At 37.4% G+C, this 22858-nt stretch overlaps 1 protein-coding gene across 2 annotated transcripts in view; it reads left to right on the forward strand.

Annotated features, from left to right (window-relative positions):
• The window catches only part of ARHGEF26 (Rho guanine nucleotide exchange factor 26), a 133742-nt gene that overhangs the window by 3187 nt on the left and 107697 nt on the right, over nt 1-22858 (forward strand). For both annotated transcript variants that reach the window (XM_017522903.2, XM_017522902.2), the window contains 2 exons: nt 104-143; nt 5260-5405. In XM_017522903.2, the coding sequence (XP_017378392.1) occupies nt 104-143; nt 5260-5405 (186 nt within the window). The remainder of the gene's footprint in view (nt 1-103; nt 144-5259; nt 5406-22858) is intronic.

A 22858-nucleotide genomic window follows, 5' to 3' on the forward strand; every position in this document is an offset into this window, starting at 1 on the left:
CTAATTAATGTAATGACAAAATAAAATAGCTGTATTTTCTGTTTGGGTATTCATACAGTTTTATTTTTCTTTTTTTTTTCTTTTTACTTTTCTTGTCTTTTAGAAAAAAATGCTGAAAGGACAAGGAACATTTGATGGGGAAGGTAAGCATTTAATTTTCCAAACTTTTATTGCTGTTTCAATGTGGAATACCAATTATAAGTGGAAATCCAACTGCAGTAACAAAAATACTTAAGATGAGAATGTCCAACTTCTTCCCAAATTATACAGTCCAAACCTTCTCACCAAGCTAAATTTTTATCTAGTAGTACTAATGGTGAATATAGTTAATGGCATTTTTTATAGGCTGATAACTTTTTCAGTCAATGTCCTGGGATTTTTAATTCTTCTCTGCCTTGGCTCCAACCCCATGTCCCTCAAGGAAACAGAGAAAGAACAAGAACAAGCTAGCTTTTTAGTTAAAAATTCTGAGTTTGGCATTTAGATCTGAGGTCATATTTCTTTAGGTCACATTTCCTTTGACTTAATATTCTGCCCATATTTCCACATTTTATTATCATTTCTGACTTCCTGTTTCTTTATTAAGTTTCAACTTTGGGGGAAATCTAACTCTCCTGGCTGACAAAAACATATTCTTAAGAATTTGCAACCCATATAGTATTTTTGTTAAGGATCTCAAAAACAACAGAAGCTTCAACCAGGTGTTCAGACCCTAATCAGATTATTGGACTTTCTGTAAATAGATGGGTCAAGTGTCAGCCAACTGGAAGAACATGAAGGGAGCAGTCCCAGCTGTAGCGCTTGTTGGGCTGGAGGGTCACACTGGCAGTGAAGATAGTTAGTTTTTGCCATGTTTTGAAGTGTGAAGATTTTCCAGTCTTCAAAGAATAGTGAAGAAAGGAATGCCCCTCTATAAGTCAAGCAAATATACAACCACCCAGAGTTATAAAATATGTAACCTTTGGTGACTGTCAAATAATTCCCTAAATAATTTTTTACCAAGATGAGTTTCCCATTGGAGCATTTAAAAATGACTCATCTATAAAAATTCATTCACTGCACCAATCTTAGGAAACCCAGATAGAGTATTTAGCTGGTTGGAATAAGTTCATCTCCCTAATTTTATAATTGAGGAATCCAGAAGATCTGAGAGATTTGGTGACTTGTTTACTGTCACACCTAGTTACACAGCCAGTAGTAGGACATGGACCTGGTTCTTAAGTCTAGTTTGCTGCTTCTTATAGCACTCTGACTGTGAAGTGAACAGCATCTACCTAATATTTACCTAAGGAGATGCTGCTTTACATCCCCTGGAATTTGGTATTTATTTTTGTGAACTTTGCCTAAGAGAGTTTAAAATTTTTAGATTTTTTTAAAGTCAGAGAGTAGACTTCATTATAGCTAGTTTTATTTTGTTTCCTTTTATAGGAGCTGTTTCTGTTTATCCTCTCATTTCTTCTCAAATATAGTGACTTAGAAATTTTTTTCACATATATGTACATGAGGAGTGCAGGATTCTTACAGTTAATGATTAACAAGAATATAACGCAGGAAACAATATGGCCAAATGGTGAGAATCTGTGATATTGGAGCCAGGCAGACCTGGTTTCCTGTCCTGCTGCTCCTATTCATCAGTTGAGTGATACTGAGAAAAACCCTTAATATCACTGGGCCCTCATTAAGCCACCTTATGTGTGAAATGAGGTTAATAATACTGTTGCCCACATTGTTGTGAAAATGAATGAGAAATCTATCAACAATATTATGCATATACTTTGTGCCAACCACTGAGTAAAGACTACTGGAGACTCAGTTTTTACCGTCATAATCTACTTTACATGGCATGACAATCAGAGATGAGTAAAGTCTTACGTAGACTTCAGTGTTACTTTAGTCATAGTATATACAGAAAAATCTATGGTTGATGAGAAAAGAGGCAGATGTTTGCTTGTTTTGGCAGATGGAAAAGGCAATTCAAACTCAAATTGTCCCAAACCAAACTCATAATCTTCCCTATCAAACCTGAATGTCTTCTGGTTTTCCCATTTCCTGCTTTCTGGTTGTGAGACTTGCAGACCTAGGAAACATCCTTAACACCTCCATCTCTCTACCCCCATATCCAGTCTTTCACCAGTCTGTTCTATGTTATATAACGCAAATCTTCACCATCTTTGATTGACTACCCCAATAGCATCTTAGTCTCCTAGGTAGTCAATGTTTTGCTCTCTAATCTACACAAATACTTCCTTTTCTTGGAGTTCTATTGTGTTCAGGAAAGACATGCAATCATGACAGAAACTCAATCCTTTTGTACTTAGGGTAAAATCCAGTTTTTAGCATTGCCTACAAATATTTCCTTCATTTGGATGGTCTGGTTGATCTCTCTAAACTCAACTTGTACACTGTGGCCACCAGATATACCCAAGCTTTAGCCACACTGACTTTTCCTAGTTCTTTTAAGATACAGCCATGTATCACTTAATGATGAGGATATATTTTGAGAAATACATCCTTGGGCAAATTTGTTGTTGTGCAAACATCATACAGCGTACTTACACAAACCAGATGGTATAGCCTAGGATATTTGGTAGAGCCAATTGCTCCGAGGCAACAAACCTGTACAGCATGTTACTGTATTGAATAGGCATTTGTAACACAATGGTGTTTGTGTATCTAAACATAGAAAAAGTACAGTAAAAATACAATAAAAAGAATTAAAAATGGTACTTTCCTATAGGCCTCCTACCTTGAATGAAACTTGCAGTACTGAAAGTTGCTCTGGGTGAGTCAGTGAGTGAGTGGTGAGTGAATGCAAAGGCCTACCTAGAACATTACTCTACACTATTGTAGAGTTTATAAATACTGTAGACTTAAGCTGTGTTAAATTTATAAAACTTTTTTCTTCAATAATAAATTAAGTTTAGCTTACTGTAGCTTATTTTGTAAAATTCTAAATTTTTAAAAACTTTTAAACTCTTTGATTTTAACATGGCTTATAACACATACTGTACAGCTGTACAGAAATATTTTATTTCTTTACATACCTATTCCATAAGCTTTTTCCTATTGTAAAAAATTTTTATTTTTACTTTTTAAATTCTTTAGTTGAAACTAAACACATGCATTAGCCTAGGCCTGCACAGAGTCAGAATCATCAGTATCACTGTCTCCCATCTCAACATCTTGTCCCACAAGAAGGTCTTCAGGGACAATAACATGCATGAGCTGTCACCTCCCATGATAAGAATGTCTCCTTCTGGAATACCTGCCTGAGGCTATTTCACAGTTAACTTTTTCTCCTTCTGGAATACCTGCCTGAGGCTATTTCACAGTTAACTTTTTTTTTTTTTTAAAAGTAGGAGTACATGCTAAAATAATGATAAAAAAGTATAGTATAGTAAATACATAAAGCAGTAGCATAGTTGATTATCAAGTGTGAACTATACATAATTCTCTGTGCTATTCTTTTGTATGATTGACAGTGCAATAGGTTGTTTACACCAGTATTACCATAGATGTGTGAGTAATGTGGTACACTACAACGTTAAGATGGCTAGGTGGTAGGAAGTTTTTAGCTCCTTTATATTATATGGGACCACCATTGTGGATGTGATTTGGTTTGTCATTGATCAAAACAATGTTATGCAGTGCATGACTGTATTATGTTTCCTCTTATGTTCCTGTTAGAGCTTTTGGGTGTGCTTTTCTTATAGCTCTGTAAGCTTCTCAGCTTTCAGATCTTAGAATTGCCTCATTGACCAAATAACCCAACTGCCAGACTAGATCACACCCTACTGACAGTCTGTTTGCACCTGTATATAAATCCTTCAGTGTGTAGGCATGTATTTGTGTAAGATCATTGTGTCCTCAAACCTATGGTGACTTGCCGTCATACTTTGAGGCACTGAGGCAAGGCCCTAAATGATTAGCCTTCTGCTCACCCTCAACTCCCATCTTTTTTTTTTTTTTTTTGAGACAGAGTCCAGTCTGGAGTGCAGTGGCATGATCTTGGCTCACTGCAACCTCTGCCTCCCAGGTTTAAGTGATTCTCCTGCCTCAGCCTCCCGAGAACTGGGAGCACAGGGGCACACCACCATACCCGGCTAATTTACTGTATTTTTGACAGAGACAGAGTTTCACTATGTTGCCCAGGCTGGTCTCAAACTCCTAACCTCAAGCAATCTGCCTGCCTCAGCTTCCCAAAGTGCTGAGATTACAGGTGTGAGCCACCACACCCAGCTTCAACTCCCATCATCTAAACTTTCCCGCCATTTTCTTGGTACTCCAGCCATGCAGTTGTTCTTGCTGCCCCTGGTATGTACAGACATACCAAGTAGACTCATGCTCAGGGACTTTGTACTTGCTGTGACCCCTGATAAGATGCTCTTTGGCCACCAATTTTTCATCAGAGTCAATGTCAAGGGCCTTTTCTTTGTAGTTTTGGTACAGAGGGCTCACTTTCTCACCTCTTTTATGTCTTTATTTGTCACCCAGTGAGGCCTTCCTAAACTACCCTACTTAAAATCTACATGCCCTCGTCCCAGCGCTTTCCACCCCACTTCCCTGTTTCATTTTTCTTCATGATACTTACCGTCATCAAAAATACTGTCAAAGTTACTTGCTTATTTATTGCAATTCTCTCAAGCTTTAATAGCAGCTCATGAAGATTGAGATTTTTATTTTTTGTCTCTTATTGTATTCCATTCGCTAAACTGTTGCTGGTTCCTAGTAGGTGTTTTCTAAGTAACAGTGGAATGAGTAAATGCATGAGTGAATTCGACAGCTTTTCTTATTAAACTATTAGCTCATGAGAGGTGGATAAGGGCATGAGAGTTGTCTTTCGTTTTCCATTTTACTCTCCGCCCCTGGCACATCACAGATATACAATAAATGTTTGTTACATAGGTAAATGAATGGTGATGGACCATAAAGAAAAGGTAGGATCTAATTTAACCTGTATTACAGTGATTTAATAGGACTGACTGTCCTTCATGGGTAGTGGACAGAAACATGGAAACTTTGCTTCTGTTGGCACTCTCTGTATGGGTCCCTCCCCGTCTCCTGTGGTAGAGTTTGAGATAGAGCTATGTGAATGAGAAAATCACTTTTCTATAATTATTCTTCAGGGACTAAATCTGTTTGTCTCTTTGTTGTTTATATAATTGGAGACCAAACATTGGATACATATGACGTTTGTTCAGAACAAGTTGCATAATGATTGAGAACAATTAGTGACACATAGGCCTTGCTTTCTTGCAGAAAATGCCGTCCTGTATCAGAACTACAAGGAAAAGGCCCTTGACATTGATTCTGATGAAGAGTCAGAGCCCAAAGAACAGAAGTCAGATGAAAAAATTGTGATTCACCATAAGCCATTGAGATCCACATGGAGCCAGCTCTCTGCGGTGAGTGTTTACCTTTTTTTCTATCTGTGGTAGGAAAAAACCAAGTTGTGGAAATTATGTGTGGATTTGGCTTTTGTTCTTTTCTGCCAGTGATCCTGTAACTGTAGATTGAAATGTTTCTTGAAACTCTGCCGGCACTAATGAGAACATGAACTTTGACATTTCTGATCAGGAGAATTAAGTTTGATAAAGTGCTTTGAGACTGATGTACTATGAACTCTGGAAACTCTATGAGGTCTCTCTTTTTGTTAAATATAGTGTATTTATAGTGGTAATAATATAACCTGAACTTTATCATAATTTTGGCTATATACATATGCATATGTGTTTGTGTATGTATGTATGTATATATACATGTATGTATGTACCTTTATATGTATCTGTGCATAATAGAGTACTAGTTACAGTTCTTCCTTGGACATTTCTTTATTTGGCAGGAGGAAGGGGTCTCACTCTTGCCTAGTCTGGAGTACAGTGTCACGATCTTGGTTCGCTGCCTTCTCCCAGGTTCACGTGATTCTCCTGCCTCAACCTCCTGAGTAGCTGGGACTGTAGCAGGCATGTGCCACCACATCCAGCTAATTTTTGTATTTTTAGTAGAGATTGGGTTTCACCATGTTGGCCAGGCTGATCTTAAACTCCTGTTCTCAAGTGAGCCACCCACCTCAGCCTCCCAAAGTGCTGGGATTAAAGGCATGAACCACCGCATCTGGCCCTTCCTCTGGAAATTTAATTTGATATAGAAATGTTTATATATTCTTAAAGCTGATTAATGAATGGTATTCTGTTCTATCTCCCTCTGTGCCTTTTTTGGGTGCCTGTCTCTGACAATTTTGTGTTGATGAGTAATTTCTCCTCTCTCCCTCAAACGGCTTTTACTTTTTAACTGTATATTTTTTTCCTCCTGGCTTACAAAATGTCACAGTGTGATGCTTAGTTTACGTGATAAGAGTTTGGGCACAGCATTTGCAAGTATCTGATGAATTAGCAAGTAGAAAGGAATTCCCATGGCTGGCTTGGTTGGGGGGAGCTTTGCATCAAAAACAAGGAGTACACCTCCATGAGTCTTTAGGCAATATCAGGCCAGAGATGACAGAGGTGTTCAGAATCAGGAAATCTCATGTATTTAGGGAACCACCAGTGTAAGAAAAGGAGTTGTTGATGTTGGTGCCGTATAGCCAGGCCCATGGGAATGTGTGTATGTAAATCGTGGGAGGCAACTTCTGCTTCAAGCTCTACTTTGCCTCCTCTAACCTGTATTGGAATTCAAAATTCTATACACCAAGCGCTTTCTCCCTGTTTTCTTCCCACCTCCTAATTTTGATCTCAGGGAATCAATTTATTTCCAATGCCTCTGAGGTATAGCACCCTTAGTATTATGCCAAAAATTAAAATAACCACAGTGGCAGGGCAAGTATAATGAATATGTGATGCTGGTGTATATAGGTGATAGGGAATGGTAGGAGGTGTGGTGAGCAGGTCTTACATAAATTGAGCAGCTACTACTTAGCTCAAACCAGGTGAGTGCAGGGGCTCAGTGTGACCAGATGTTCTAATAATTAGACAATAGAGTAACTTCTGTGATATTTTAAAAATTTTTGCATCTGGTTAGGAGGTAAAAGCTAACCACAAAATTGTGTATTAGCAGCCATATACCCTAATCTAATGATGTCATGATATATGTATCCCAAAACAGATATGTGGAAAAACTGGTGACAAGGTCCATTGAGGCCATGTCAGCTTTAAATGGCTGTCATTCAGTTACTTCAGTTGTTGGTAGGGACCATTTGGTAGAGGGTCCAGAAGAAGAAAGAAGGCTGTGGATTTTTTGTTTTTTCTTTGTGGCAGCAACTGCGTTTGTTAGCACAGGCCTAAATCCTGCTGTTGGTCTCTGAAAGAATGCTAAAAAGAAATGTGGATTTTATGTCATTTACACCCTGATCCCACTTAGCTTTAGCCCGAGAAACAGGCTGCCATATTTATGCCTCCTGGAGTTTGGCTTTTATATAGATAAACAAATGCACATACAATTAAATAATAGTGCATATCCTTCAGTTCAACTTTGTGGACATGCATTATTTTGGCGAAAAATAAATGATGTGTCTTTTGTAAACAATATTGATATCATAGAATTATCTTGTAATAAAATGTAAAATTATAAAGTGAGTTCTGACTTTAGTGTATGTTATCTTGGAGTTGAGTGTTCCCAGGAGGCTTGTGTGTATTTGTTGTGTTGCTTGGCAATTACATTTAATGAAAGTAGCGTGATTGGACTTTGCCACTTAGCATTGCTTAGGCGCCAGCTTGCACTTTCTTTGTGCCTTTTATGTCTTCTTTTCACTTAAATTTTACTTTAATTTTTTTTGCTATAAAGTGCTTTAAACCTGTAGAAACATTAAAAAATAAAATAAAGGTAATCAATTTCTGTGTACCTATCACTCAGATTGAACAAATGTTATTTTAACATATTTGCTTCATTTTCTATTTTTTAAGACTATTTCAGAGAATCCCTTCTACCTTTCCAGTTCTTTTCTCCTCCCTACCTCCCGGAGATAACCACTATCCCTGACCTTCTCTTCTGTCCTTCTCATGAGGATTTTCTGTCCACCAAAAAGATATAAACAGTTCTGGCTGTTAGGAAAGTAAGTATTTTAATACCAGAAAGCAACCATTACCTTTTCAGAAGTTTATCCGCTACTAAATTTTCAAGTTGCATTTAGGACCCTAAAGAGAGAAGGCTTCATGAATTATTAATGATGTCAGGATGTTTCTCGGAAGTGGTTGTCACCTCCATTTCTCTATCTGACCTCTCTTGGTAGTGAAGCTGCAGCATTTAGGGTAGGTCTCCAAAGACTCTCAACTTTAATGTATATATTCAACTTAAATATATTATATATGTGTGTGTGTGTATATAAAGTTGGAGGTCTATATATAAATATCTAGTATACTACATATTATATATTTTAATACCTAGTATAATATGTAGGTTAAACCTGATATTATATGTATATTAAATACTAGGTTTAATATATATATTAAATTATATGTATATTAATTATATATATTAAATACTAGATTTAATATATATATTATACTAGGTTTAAATATTAAATCTAATGTAATTAATATGTTAAACCTAGCATTTTATTTATACATATATATATATATATATATATATATATATATATGTAAATCCTTCCATGCTTAACTTTTAGTAATCAAAATAGTAGGGTAGCCCCTGTCTAATTTTGCATATAATATTTTAACACAAAACTCTTTTTAAAGTCAAGTCTTAATCCTAGAAAGAGAATAGGACAAAGGGTTTTCTGGCAGTGGGTTAAGTCTCAATTTTGCATATACCTTCACTTTCTGCTGAGGAGCAGAGGGAGTGAGTGCATATGTTCATTAGCACTGTTGATTGTTTTGTTTTCTAAAAAATCTCTTATCTTTATTGCAAACACCTGCCTGCCTCCTGGGATGGTGAAACTGTCCTTATCAGTTGACTATAAAAAGCATTCAGTATGCTGAATACTTTTGAAGTGTAGCAATTTGCAATAATTTATGGTTGTTACATAAGATCTTTAAGTCTTCAGCCTGTGGTGTAATTTGTCTGAGCGTGTTTGTTTATGTCTCCTTCGGTTTCACTGGACCATGCCGGGTAAGGCAGTGTTCAGCTATAAATGTGGCAGGCGGTTCCCCATTTATGGTGTTGGGACAGGTTTAACTGTAGTGTTGTCATTTTGGAGTAAAGGAGAATTAGAATTAGAACTGCATAAGAGGGATTTATTTAATTGGACCTCAATAGAATAATGAATGATAATCATTTCTTTAACTGACCTGGGTTCATGAATCTGAGGAGATGGGAATGAAGGCTTACTCTTCATTCACTTGATTTTCAAAGTATATCTATTCTTAATTGAAGTACAGGATTTCTTCACTCCAGGGAATATAACTTTGTGTTGAGCATCAGGCCTTAGGGAACCTAAATGTATTTGAAATAATTGTTTTTTAACCTTATTTTAAGTTCAAGGGTACATGTGCAGATTCGTTACATATGTAAACTTGTGTCATGGTAGTTTGTTGTACAGATTATTTCATCATCCAGGTATTAAGCCTAGTACCCATTAGTGGTTTTTCCTGATTCTCTCCCTGCCACCTCCACTCTCCAGTAGGCCCCAGTGTGTGTTCTTCCCCTCTTTGTGTTCATGTGTTCTCATCATTTAGCTTCCACTTATAGGTGAGAACATGCGGCTTTTGGTTTTCTGTTCTTACCTTAGTTTGCTGAGGATAATGGCCTCCAGCTTCATCCATGTCCCTGCAAAGGTCATGATCTCATTCTTTTGTATGACTGGGTAGTATTCCATGGTGTATATGTACCACATTTTTTTTAAATCTAGTCAATCACTGATGGGCATTTAGGTTAATTCCATGTCTTTACTATTGTGAATTGTGCTGCACTGTGTATAAAGACACATATATGTGTATGTGTCTTTATAATAAAATGACTTACATTCCTTTGGCTATATACCTAGTAATGAGATTGCTGGGTTGAACAATATTTCTGTCTTTAGGACTTTGAGGAATTATCACACTGTTTTCCACAATGGTTGAACTAATTTAGACTCCCACCAACAGTATATAAGCATTTCTTTTTCTCAACAACCTCACCAGCATCTGTTATTTTTTTGTACTTTTTTATAATAACAATTCTGACTGGTGTGAGATGGTATCTCATTGTGGTTTTGATTTGCATTCCTCTAATAAGCTTTTTTTTCATAATTGTTGACTGCATGTATGTCTTCTTTTGAAAAGTGTGTGTTCATGTCCTTTGCCTACCTTTTAATGGGGTTGTTTTTTTCTTGTAAATTTGTTTAAGTTTCTTAAAGATATTGGGTATTAGATCTTTCTCAGATGCATAGTTTGCAAACATTTTCTCTCATATTGTAGGTTGTCTGTTTGTTGATAGTTTCTTTTGTTGTGCAGAAGCTCTTTATTTTAATTAGATCCCATTTGTCCATTTTTTATTTTGTTGCCATTGCTTTTAGTGTCTTCATCATTAAATCTTTGCCTGTGCCTATGTTCTGAATGGTATTGCCTATGTTGTTTTCCAGGGTTTTTATAGTTTTGCGTTTTACATTTAAGTCTTTAATCCAACTTGAGTTGATTTTTGTATATGGTGTAAGGACGGGGTCCAGTTTCAGTCTCCTGCTTATGGCTAGCCAGTTACCCCAGCATCATTTATAGGGAATCCTTTCACCATTGCGTGTTTTTGTCAGGTTTGTAGAAGATCAGATAGTTGTAGATGTGCAGCCTTATTTCTGGGCTCTCTATTCTGCTCCATTGGTCTATGTGTCTGGTTTTATACCAGTATCATGCTGTTTGATTACTGTACCCCATAGTACAGTTTAAAGTTGGGTAGGGTGATGCCTCCCACTTTGTTCTTTTTGTTTAGGGTTGTCTTGGCTATTTGGGCTCTTTTTTGGTTCCACACAGATTTTAAAATAGTTTTTCCCGTTTGTGAAGAGTCTCAATGGTAGTTTAATAGGAATAGTATTGAATCTATGAATTGCTTTGGACAGTATAGCCATTTTAAAGATATTAATTCTTCCTATCCATGAACATGGAATATTTGTTTGTTTGTTTATGTCATCTCTATGTCTTTATGCAGTGTTTTGTACTTCTTTTTGTAGAGATCTTTCACCTCCATAATTAGCTATACTCCTAGGTATATCTTATTTTTTTGTGGCAAAAAATGTGAAGGACAGTTTGTTCCTGATTTGGCTCTTGACTTGACTGTTGGTGTGTAGAATGCTAGTGATTTTTGCACACTAAATCACATTTTGATTTCGTATCCTGAGACTTTGCATAGAGGTGTTCATAATGTTTTCTGATGATTGTTTGTATTTCTGTGGGGTCAATGGTAATATTCCCCTTGTCCTGAAATAATGTTAATGGTTATAGTTCCCAGTTTGGGTTGGTCATATGTGGAAGGGATTTGAGGTTTTGAAACCTCAGTGACTTTGAAAACTCAGTTTTGACCTCTGGAGATTATCTGGAACTCTGCTCAGAGACAAAAAACCTGCCGCACACAGGTAAATCACCCAGTGCCTCACCCAAAACAGCAGCACAAACATTAAACCAGCAGTTCTTGGATCTCTGGGAAAAGCATGTGGGTTTGAAGAAAAATATTGATTGTATTAGTCAGGGATGGAACACTATGTACTTGTTACAGTTAATGCCAGGTGTGTAATCAGCTGAACTTCAGGTTTTCCCAAGAGTTCATTCATTAGTAAGACCTTGTAAGTATTTACTGTCTTTTCTTTTAAATTTTGATTGGAGTTTTTGCTTTTTACCATAACTACCCCTCATCTCTCCAAGATCATGTACTATGCATGTGCTAAGAAATGACTGTTGCAACACCAGTGTTTGTTAAGTTCAGTGATGGAACCAAAGCCATACTTGCCAGCTGTGCCTTGACCCCATTTATTTGCCATAGGGTGTGTTTGTGTAATTTCCATCATCTCGAAATGCCAGATTCCTTTGAAAAGGGTGTTCTCTCTTCAGCACCTAATAGAGTGATCCTCTATGGCACTCTTCTTTTGTACTTGCTGACATGTGGCTTTATTAATAATCTTAAGTCATTTGGAATGTTTGCTCAAAAATTTTGAACTTTGTAGTCAGAAATGGTTTGACTTTTTAATTATTTTAATTAAATTATTTTAATTTTGATTAAAGTGTTTTAATTAAATTATTCAACTGTGTGCTTAGTGTGGCTAACAGTGCAATGGGTGATCTAGAATTCAGACCTCAGTCTCTGGTTCTGAGCTCAGCTCTTAAGGCACACAGAGTACCTGTGCAAGACTTTCTGGAATTGCAGGATGAGAAAGGAAGATTTGAAAAGCAGGAATTTTATTATAAATATCATTTCATTCCATTGAAAATACAGCAGACACTTTGGTGTCTTAGTAGTTTGATGTGTTGGGACTTATTATTTTAGAATTTATACTGTGCTTATTGTGAAAGAGATACTATTTTCTAGTAAAAATCAGAGCTCAACAAATGTAGTAAACCTGAATGTAAACTTACTCTTTTCCCTAAATTTCACATTTGTCTGAATTTTCAGTTTTTTTGTGACTTGTTGCTTAAAATAGCAATCTGCAGTTATGTAATTGTTTATTTACAGCTTGGCAACAGCAGTCTCATAAGATTATTTTTTACTTTAGATGGTGATTAAAGCCTTTTACCTTATCTTTTTGTGTGTATAAAATGTGGAAAATTATTTTCATTTTTTATGGCTGGCTCACATTTAGCAATCACAGTGTAAACAGAACTGCGGGCACATACTAGTCCACACTTTTAAGTTGGCCTGTGGGTCTTCTGGTATCCTTATGTCTTTGTAAACAGAAATAGAGGCCCATGTGCCTAGCCCTGAGACCCACGGTTTGGATATTTGTCCCCTCCACAACTCACATGGAAATTTAATTCCTAATGTAGCAATATTGAGAGGTGGAGCCTTTAAGAAGTGATTAGATCATGAGGGCTCTGCCTGCGTGAATGGATTAACAGCCATAGATTAATGGGCTAACTCATTAGAGTTATCATGGGAGGGGAACGGGTGGCTTTATAGGAAGAGGAAGAGAGCCCTGAGCTAGCACGTTAGTATGCTCAGACTCCTAGCCATATTATACCCTATACCACTTAGGGACTCTTCAGAGTGTCCCCACTGGCAAGAAGGCTCTCACCAAATGAAGCCCCTCTGCCTGGAACTTCTTAGCCTCCATAACTGTAGGAAATAAATTCCTTTTTAAATAAATTACCCAATTTCAGGTATTCTGTTGTAAGCACCCCAAAATGGACTAAAACCCTAATTAGAATTACTACTCTAGCTGAGAGGTAAAGATTGGGGACTACTTAGCTTGGGCCAGGGACTGGGCTCTATGTGGTCTTGCTCTTTCTGTATAATTAGATTATGGTATTCTTATAACATTTCTGAAAGTTAACTTATGTAAACAATGTATAATATGTCCTTCATGTAGAGAATAATTCAGACATTTTGGACCCGGTGCAGTGGGTCCCACCTGTAATCCCAGAACTTTGCAAGGCTTAGGCATGAGGATCTCTTGAGCCCTGGAGTTTGAGACCAGCCTGGGCAACACAGTGAGACATCCATCTCTAAAAAAAAGAATTGGGACATTTTAGATGAGACTGAAGTCTCTTGGTTATTTGTGCAGTCCTAATCTCTCTCCCCTTCTCCATAGATAATGCTGCTCTCAATTTGGTAATACTCTTCTGAAAATCTGCATATATGCATTTAAGGAAACAATATAGATTACCCATATTTATGTAAATATACAGATTATTTAAATGTATAGCTTCTTTTCTGAACTATGTTGTCTTATAAATCATTTCATATCTATACATGATCTACAGTGTTTTAACTCTGCCTTAATATGTAGGATGGATATGCATTTAGCCATGTTTTTGGGGAGTGTTATACATGCTTTAAGCATCTAATACAAATTATAAGCCATAGGCTTTCTCTGTAGAAAAATACATACATGTATACATGTAAAATTTTCATTTTGTTTTTTCAGTTTTAGTTGGAAGTATTTTTTTTCTTGACTTCATTTCCAAATACTAGGAACACTTTAATGTAGCTTTTTATGTATTGAGTACAGTTTCCATGTTGTCAGTATCACTTCAAAAAGTATTTCTTTATCTGAATTATTGCAGTGTTGGAACTTTCTATAACCCCTAAAAATATAGACAAGAGATTCAGGAAAAAACTACTCTAGTTGGAGCTGAGTAATTAAAGGGCAACTGAGTGGTAGATCTGCCAATATTTATGTAAGTGATTCTTCTGAGAGAACAATGAAGTGCTGGGTTGTGGGTGTATGTGCACCAGTTGCCCTAGGGTAGGCGGAGATCAGAAATAACAGGTGCTCCAAGAAAGTAGGAGGAGATGAAAACAGGGTTAGTTAATTTTTATGGACATAACTACAAAAGCAGATGTTTCAACTACAAACATATAAGAGGGCCCAGACAGAGAAGGTCTTCTTATTTTATTGAATAGAAAATCAGTGAGAGAGATCAATGAATTCATTGTCTTCATCAAGGGCCTGTCTCCCATGAAGTTCTGTGGCAGGCCCTGGGGACAGAGCAAAAACAGACTCCACTTTGCATTCATGTCTTCATAGATACCCTGAATGGTGAGACAGATGTCAGATATCAAATCATCCCATAGATAAATGCGTAATACTACTGTGGTAAAGCTGTGAAGGACTTATTGGTGCTGCTGTAAGATCTGCTAGAGAAGAGCACCTGTCTGGGCAAGGTGCAGTCAGCAGAGAGGTGTCAGAGGAGGTGACATGAGCTGTCATCTGGAGGGTCCAGGTAGGTGGTGGGACACGGTTAGGAAGTGGCAGGATAGAGGAGTCCCAGGCAAAGAAAATGTCATGTGCACAGACCCTTTGGGTTGATGGTGGGTAAGAGGAGTTGTGATAAGGCCAGTGTAGCTGGAATGTCTTGGTCTCCTTTGTGGAATTTTCCTCATTTCTCTGTTCTCTAAATGTCGGAGGGTCCCTGGGCTCATCCTTGGGCCTCTTTTTCTTACCTACACTCGTGATGATTTTGTCAGTCTTGTACTTTTAAATGTATCATATACTCTGATGACTTCCAAGTTACTGCTTACTATGAAATCAGATTAAATCGTGGACTGATTCTTAACTAGATAATTCTTTTGGGGAGGTGGAAGGGATACATTCAAGAATAATATTCTTTAGGAATATAGTATAATTAGATAGAAGAAAAGGCTCAGGGATGTTGAGGAGTTCTGAATAATTGTGTGGAAAGGCTTTCTCATACTGACTTTGGATTGCAGACTCATCTATCAGATTCTTGTATTTGCCCTGTTGACCTTAATTTATCCTGTTGTGAGGTCTCCTTCCTTAGTCCAAAGATGGAGCTATTTCTCAAGGTCACATCCACACAGTGGTTGGTCTCCATGATGATTACAGAGTATTGTCACCTTCAGAATTACTATTGAATCTTTAAATATGGAATTAATCCTTAAAGTTTATACCTAAATTTTGTGGATTTATCTGGAGCACATATAGCCTGTTGATTTTCTAGATTATTAATCTGTACCCTAATATCTTAAGATTATTAGGATGTTTATTATCTATATTTCTATTATTTTGGAGAGATAAGGGCTATAACAGTCAGTGGACAACTTCTGCAGAGGGAAATATTATTGACAGTAAAAAAATATTGCAGATTATTTCCCTCTTTGTAGGAAATAAGTTTATCCAACTGTAATCACACAAAAATGAAGCAATTTCCACTTCGCATGGTTAGAAACCCTGCTTCTGGTAGTGGAGTACAAAGGAGTCTGAGTGTTGTATGTCCAGCTAAGCAACGGGAAGCCCTTATACCCACATGGGTCCAAAGTCTCTGGATGAGCAGGCAGTGCAGTGGCTGACTTGCAGGATAGTTGTAGCTCTGGAAACTGCCATGGATCATCACAGTATTGATTTATTTACATGTAGTTAAATTACTGACCAAATATTTGCAGGAGACTTACTGCATACCAGGATTGTGCTAGGTAATCTCAAATACAATTTATATAGCCCTTATAATAATAACATGAGGGTAAGCACAAATTCTTTACTTTGTATCAAGTCAGCAGAGAGGCAGGATGTTAAATATGGCTGCTAGTTAGGGTCTTGAGACTGCTTGGAATAGCCTCTGAAGCGACCTAAAGAAAGGGAAACAAGTACCTAGGACTCTGGAAGGGCAGAAACTATATTTCTCTCAGGTGCTCAGCCAATAATGTGACTGCAGCTCTGCCTGTGGGCTCTCTTCTCTTCTCATGAATTGGCTTATTTTTCTTTTTACTATGCTTGCCTTTTTCCTGAACGCTCCTGCATACTCAGGATTTCTGAGTTCTTTTTTTTTTTTTCTGTTTGTCTTTTGAGACAGAGTCTCATTCTGTTACCCAGGCTGGAGTGCAGTGGCGTGATTTCGGCTCACTGCAACCTCTGCCTCCCAGGTTCAAGCGATTCTCCTGCCTCAGCCTCCTGAGGAGCTGGGATTACAGGCTGATACCACCATGCCTGGCTAATTTTTGTATTTTTAATAGAGACAGGGTTTTGCCATGTTGGTCAGGCTGGTCTTGAACTCCTGAGCTCAGGATTCACCTGCCTTGGCCTCCCAGAATGCTGGGATGCCAGGCGTGAGCCACCGCATTTGGCCTCTGAGTTTTTGTAACTTACACTTGAGGCTACCTAACACAGCCCTGTCCTGCCCTCAAGTCACTCTTTCAGCTTCCATCCTGTGTTTGAAAGAATGTAGGCCAGAATGCCAAAGTGAGTGACACAGTTTAGCTGCCCAGTTTAATTCCTTGAGAGAGAGGGATCATATTGGCTCAGCTACTTTGACCCTACTTAATATTGTCATTTGGCCAGTTGCTTAACTAACTCTGCTCCAGTCAGCTTTGCACTCCATGATGTATTATGGCATAAAATATAGTCCCTTGGGGCTGCTTCTTTTGCAGAAGCTGTGAGTAGAATGGCTTTTCTTGTAGAGAGGTCCGTGGGAGTGTTAAAGGACATTACTGACTTTTGTCTAGTGTAAATTTATACATCATAGAGTGGACATGGAAACCATGGTCTTTATTAGCAACTTAACATAAGAAATATGTTTTACCCAACCAGTATGTGTGTCTGAACATATATATTCGTACATGCGTAGGTATGTGTGTGTATATATATATATATATATATATATCTATCTCAAAGTTTATAAAACACTTCTGCCTGCAGTGTACTATAGTATTTTAAATTTTTTCTGTTTCATTACATTTAAGTAGATAACAATCACTTCACAGTAAGACTTTTTTTTTTTTTTAATTGCATTCACTACCAGTTTATAACTTGTAATTTGAACAATGCTGATATCTGACTCCAAAATTCATTTGTTTTCCACTGTATTGTAGTGACGGGACAAACAAAACAAGGCTAAAACCCCGCCTACCCTCCAGGAGCTTAGATCCTAGAGCAGAAGACAATGGAAATGGCATGTCCAAATGATGTTTTGAAAGGTTGTAGGACAGAATGCCAAAGTGAATTGCCACAGTTGAAGTCACAGAAAGCAGTGAGGTGATGGTGAGAAAAGTTCTGTGTATAGGATGTGACTTAAACTGGATGGGCTAGTTGGGCAGAAGAGTAGGAAATAAAAGTAATGAAGGTATAAATGGCTTGAATAAAGCTTTTCCTTTCTTTTTTTTTAAGTAGCGACAGGGTTTCATCATGTTGGCCCAGGCTGGTCTCAAACTCCTGGCCTCAAGTGATCCACCTGCCTTGGCCTCTCAAAATGCTGGAATTTCAGGCGTGAGCTGCTAGCTAATAAAGCTTTATTTAGCTGCTAGCTAATAAAGCTTGATAGTAGGCAAAGGGAAGAAGAAAGACAGGAATTCTCACACCTTTGTACAATAAGATAATTCCTGTCCGAAGAAACCACTGCCTGCTTTGTATATCTAATGCAAAGCATCAGTTTACTCTATTACCCATTTTTCAGAATCAGGATTTGCTCAGGTTAGATTTTTATTTTAAAACCTCAGAAATTAACTTCAGTGCGCTGTGGTTCTAAGTAGCTTGTTATTTTGGAGTTTGTCATTCCTATACACTGGTCATTTTATAAAAATAGCAAACAAAAATAAAATAGCAACTAATATGTTGGCATCACCTTTAGAAACAGGTATTCTCTTCTGCAAGAGAGGAACCTCAGACCTGTTCTACGTTCCTTAACCCCTTGACTCATACCTTCACTATGTGTAAAAGGCGTCATTCTCAGTTACTCTTACTCTAACCGGCCTTTCTTCCTCCTTTATCTCTCACGCTTGCAGATCAGCCTGTCATCACTCATTTTCAGCACTGCCTCATAAGCCATTGCTCAGTTTGGACTTGATTAAAGGCTTTCTTATTGCCACCCTTTACCTTAGCTTCTCATTTCTTTTATCTACAGGTGGTCATCTCTTATTTCTCTAGTTTTCCTTTGGTGTAGCAACAAAGAAATAGAGGTATTATTGGCATCCTTAAAAAGTTCTACTTCTCTTCCCTACTTGTTTTGTTTCCTTTTTGGGAGAGGATGTTGAACTACATTTTTTGTAATTCAAAGTGTTGCTTTAATTAAAAAGCCACGACATGTTTATTACAGAAAAATCGGGAAGTACCAATAGATAAAAAGGAAAAATTAATTGAAATCTCTCTTTCTATTCAATTACTATTAACACTTTGGTATATAACTTTTCAGATTTAAAAATATATAGAGAGAGGGATTGTCTTTTAAACAATATCAATAATGTAGTAATAGTTTTGTCAATTTTTTCCCTTAATGATGTTTTAAATAACCTTTTCATGTTATTAAGCCTGCTGTTTTGTCACCTTTTTTTCTTACCAGTGTTGACTTTCCATGTCATTCATGTCACTAAATATTCTTTTACAATCACCTTTTTTTTTCTTTGCGATAGATTCTCGCTCTGTCACCCACGCTGGAGTGCAGTGGCGTGATCTCGGCTCAGTGCAACCTCCGCCTTCCTGGTTCAAGCAATTTTCTTGTCGCAGCCTCCCGAGTAGCTGGGACTATAGGCATGCATCACCACGCCCGGCTAATTTTTTTTGTGTTTTAGTAGAGACAAGGTTTCATCGTGTTGCCCAGGCTGGTTGCAAACTCCTGAGTTCAGGCAATCCGCCCGCCTTGGCCTCCCAAAGTGCTAGGATTACAGGTGTGAGCCACCACACCCGGCCTAAAACAATCTTTTTAAAGCTCAAATACTAGTTCCTCAAATAAGTGGATGTTTAGCTCTTTTAACCAATTTCCTATTGTTAATCATGTGTTTGTTTCTAATTTTTCAATTTAAAATTCAAAATTTAAAGCTGATTAAGTTTTTAAAAATAATTATTTTTGAATTACTGAAGTAAAAGAAATACATTCTCTTGCTTAAAAAATTAAATATAACAGTTAGGATTCAGAGCTGCTTGACTTTACCACCATTCCCAACCACTTAGCTATTAACCACTGCTATTAGTCTGGTCTGTTCCCCAGTATTTTATTAAATAGTACACGTTTAAAAATTGTTAATGTTTTATTAAATTATAGAATTGCCCTTTACCCTGAATTTATTCCCTTTCATCCTTGCTACTTCTGTGTCATTAGCTTTTCATTTATTTGTTAACCTCATTTTCTCTTCTTAATTTCTGATAGATGCATGAGAACTGCATTTCTTGCCCATTTGGGGGATAGAGAATAAATACATTTTGGTCCAGGCTCAGTAGCCCACAGTGGGAAATGCAAGTTCGAGAGAGCCACAAGTAAAAGAGAGGAATTCGTTTGGTGGTAGAAATGTCAGGATTAATCAACAAGTTAAATGACCAGGGAGTCCTGCTGACAGCTTCGCTTTCAGTGCAGCAGAAGCCAGGAAGCCAATGAGAGAGATGTTGTTTCTGAGCATTCAGGGGTAGGAACTTAATTTATGGGAAGAGTAGCTCGCACAGCTCTTAAAAAACTCAGAAGTTTTAGAAGGCGGAGTACTACAGTGATTAAGAGCTCAGGCTTTGGGGTAGACAGACAGGCCTGAGTTTGAATCTCAGCTTTCCACTTATTAGGATGAATGACTTAACGTTTCTGTGTCTCTGTTCTTTAACTGTAAACTAAAAATCGTAATCCCTTCCTCACATAATTGTTATAGGGTTTAGATGCATGGAAGGAGCAGTAACTGGTTCATGGTAAACATTTGATATAATGGTAGTTTGAGAAATAAATTAACAACCAACCAGAACTGTGGGTCAGGAATTGACAAGACATGGGTAGCAAGCTAGTGCGTGCTGGCTGCAAATGAAGTAACACATGTTTATCTCCTAAATTGTACCAAGCACAGCAGTTCATTCTTGTGCATTCAATTACCTGTCTGTGATTTGCATTCTCAGCCTCATGTCTGTATTGAAGTAAATTGGGTTCTTTCAAGAATTCTGGCTCTGTCTGTAGATGGTGATGCAGACCATAGAGGAGTAAATGTTCTAGCCTGCTTTATCTGAGTTTTACATCATTTTAGCAAACTTGACATTGCCTGCTTGAGGCAGAGTACTTGACATTTCTTGAGATCCAAACACTTTTTGCAAATTACAGAATTAAGCTTAACAACAGGAGATCAGAGAGATCAGTTTTTTGAACAAATTGATTGGGAGGTCACTGGCATATTACCTGATGCACAATAAAATTAAGTATATGATTTCATTATAGGTGCCATTATCCTTCTACTTTTTCTTTTCTTAAAAAAAAGTATTCTCTCTTTCTGTTTACCCACCACTCCCCAGAAGGATGAGCCATCTTAACCTCATATCTAGTGTTTAGTGATGCAGATCTCTAGCCCTTTAAAATTTGTGTTTTGCAGTAGCTCACAGCTAGGTAGAGTGATGTCTTAGGACCTTTCCTTGTGGATGTAGTGGGGCTAAAGAGAGCCTATTGGGTCTGGTTACAGAGGACATTCTTTCTGGACTCTGGCAGGTTTTTCGTTTTAAGGACTTTAAGCATACTCTCAAATTGCTGCTGTTCCCATGTTATTTAAAGTGAAAGCACTCCAGCTCATTTGGAGTTAGGCGTCAGGGACGACTCAGGTTGCCCTGAGTCTGTAGAAAGGATCTGAGAGTGATTGTGTCCTGTGGTATAATTTTACTTTGAAATCCCTTCCTACTTGAGCTTTTGAGAAAAGAAGCTTGTAAGTAGAGAATCACCAAAAGACATGAAAAAGCTTATTTTCCGCAAGTGAGTAAACTCCATTGAGTCTTAGCTCAAATGGGTGTTCAGTATAAATTAGTGCTTTTTGGAGATAGGGTGATCTTGGATTGTAAATCTAATGTAATTTTTTAACTGGCTACATTTCTGAGTCTTTTTGGTTGGTGAGGCTTTCGGGGTCTTCCCATCTGTTTTCTCTAGCTGGTGCGCAAAAATGGAAGGAATGCACATTTGTCTAGAAGCAATATCAAGTCATGGAGGGCCTGAGAACATAACATAAAGGGCATCAGAACATAAATATCCCTATTTGCTTCACAGAAAATGATTATCTGATAAGCTAAGAGACTGGTTCTAATGCAGGACTGGCTGTATCCATAGGTAAGTTCTGTATAAATGGCAATTTGAGGGCTCTATTTAGAGTTTAGAGAACTTGGCTCATAACCTGTTCCAGTTAGTGGAGTCAGAGACCAAGAAATACTACACAAAGCTTATAGTTCTTTTACACAGTTCTGCAAGGTGGAGATTCTTAATGTAACTGTGATGAGTGCAATAAGGGACTCAGGGTCTATAGCTTGTCTGTTCCTTCGTAGGCTATTTATCTGAGAGGCTCAGACCTGCCAGGTACTTTTGTTTGGGCTGATAGCATAAATTGGATAGCGTATAAACAATAGAAATTTATTTCTCACAGTTTTGGAGGCTGGGAAGTCCACAATCAAGGAAGATTTGATATTTGGCAAGGGGTTGCTTTCTGACACGTAGTACTTTCTTGCTAGGATTTCACATGGTAAAAGGGTTAGGGGTTTCTCTGGGGCCTATTTTAAAGGGTATTAATCCCACTCATGGAGCAAAGCTTAATCAGTTCCTGAAAGGCTCCACCTCCTAATACCATCATCTTGGGGGTTAGGATTTCAGTATATGAATTTGGGAGAACACAGACGTTCAGACCATAGTACAAGGTATCAAAAGGGAAACTGGCATGATTTTAGGTTGAGTGTCTAATAATTAACTTTTGGATCTATACTTTGGGAGTTTACACTTTTATAAATTTCATAAACTATATTTTGGGTCTAACTAGACAGTATCATATTCGTAGAGGAAGTATCTTGTAGTGTTCTGTATTAGGTTTAGCCAATTATGAATTTCCATCTCATTTTGGCATGTAAAACATATCAGTTATAAAGATCACAGGTCAAGAATTTTAGTACCAATTATACAGTAAATTTGTAATTATGAATTTAAAACTATATTAGCGAGTTCTGTGCATTCACTATCTTAATAAGGCACAGATACATGCTCATAGTTTTAACATGTCAAAACTGTAGTATTGTTCATTCTGTTAATTAATTTTTATCCACTTAAAATGTTGATGATACTGACGTATGTTCATATATTCTCTTTAAAATTCAGAATCCACAGTTTTGAACAGTTTTGGGAATTGGCTGGATTATACAAAATCAAGAACCTCACATTAAATTCAGTTCTTACTGCTTTGTTAAAAACTACTTTTGCAGTTCTACTTGTTGATGACATATTTAAATAAGAAATTTAAACCAGTGAGGAATAAGAAAGTTCAAGTGAGGTTGCATTGGCTGTCTGAGTGTTTAAAGGAGTGTTGCTTTGGCTGTCTACGTGTTCCCATTTGTACCCAGCTGAAGCTGGTATGA

The sequence above is a fragment of the Cebus imitator genome, unplaced genomic scaffold (genome assembly GCF_001604975.1).
Source record: "Cebus imitator isolate Cc_AM_T3 unplaced genomic scaffold, Cebus_imitator-1.0 Scaffold25, whole genome shotgun sequence".
In the NCBI taxonomy this organism is placed as follows: domain Eukaryota; kingdom Metazoa; phylum Chordata; class Mammalia; order Primates; family Cebidae; genus Cebus; species Cebus imitator.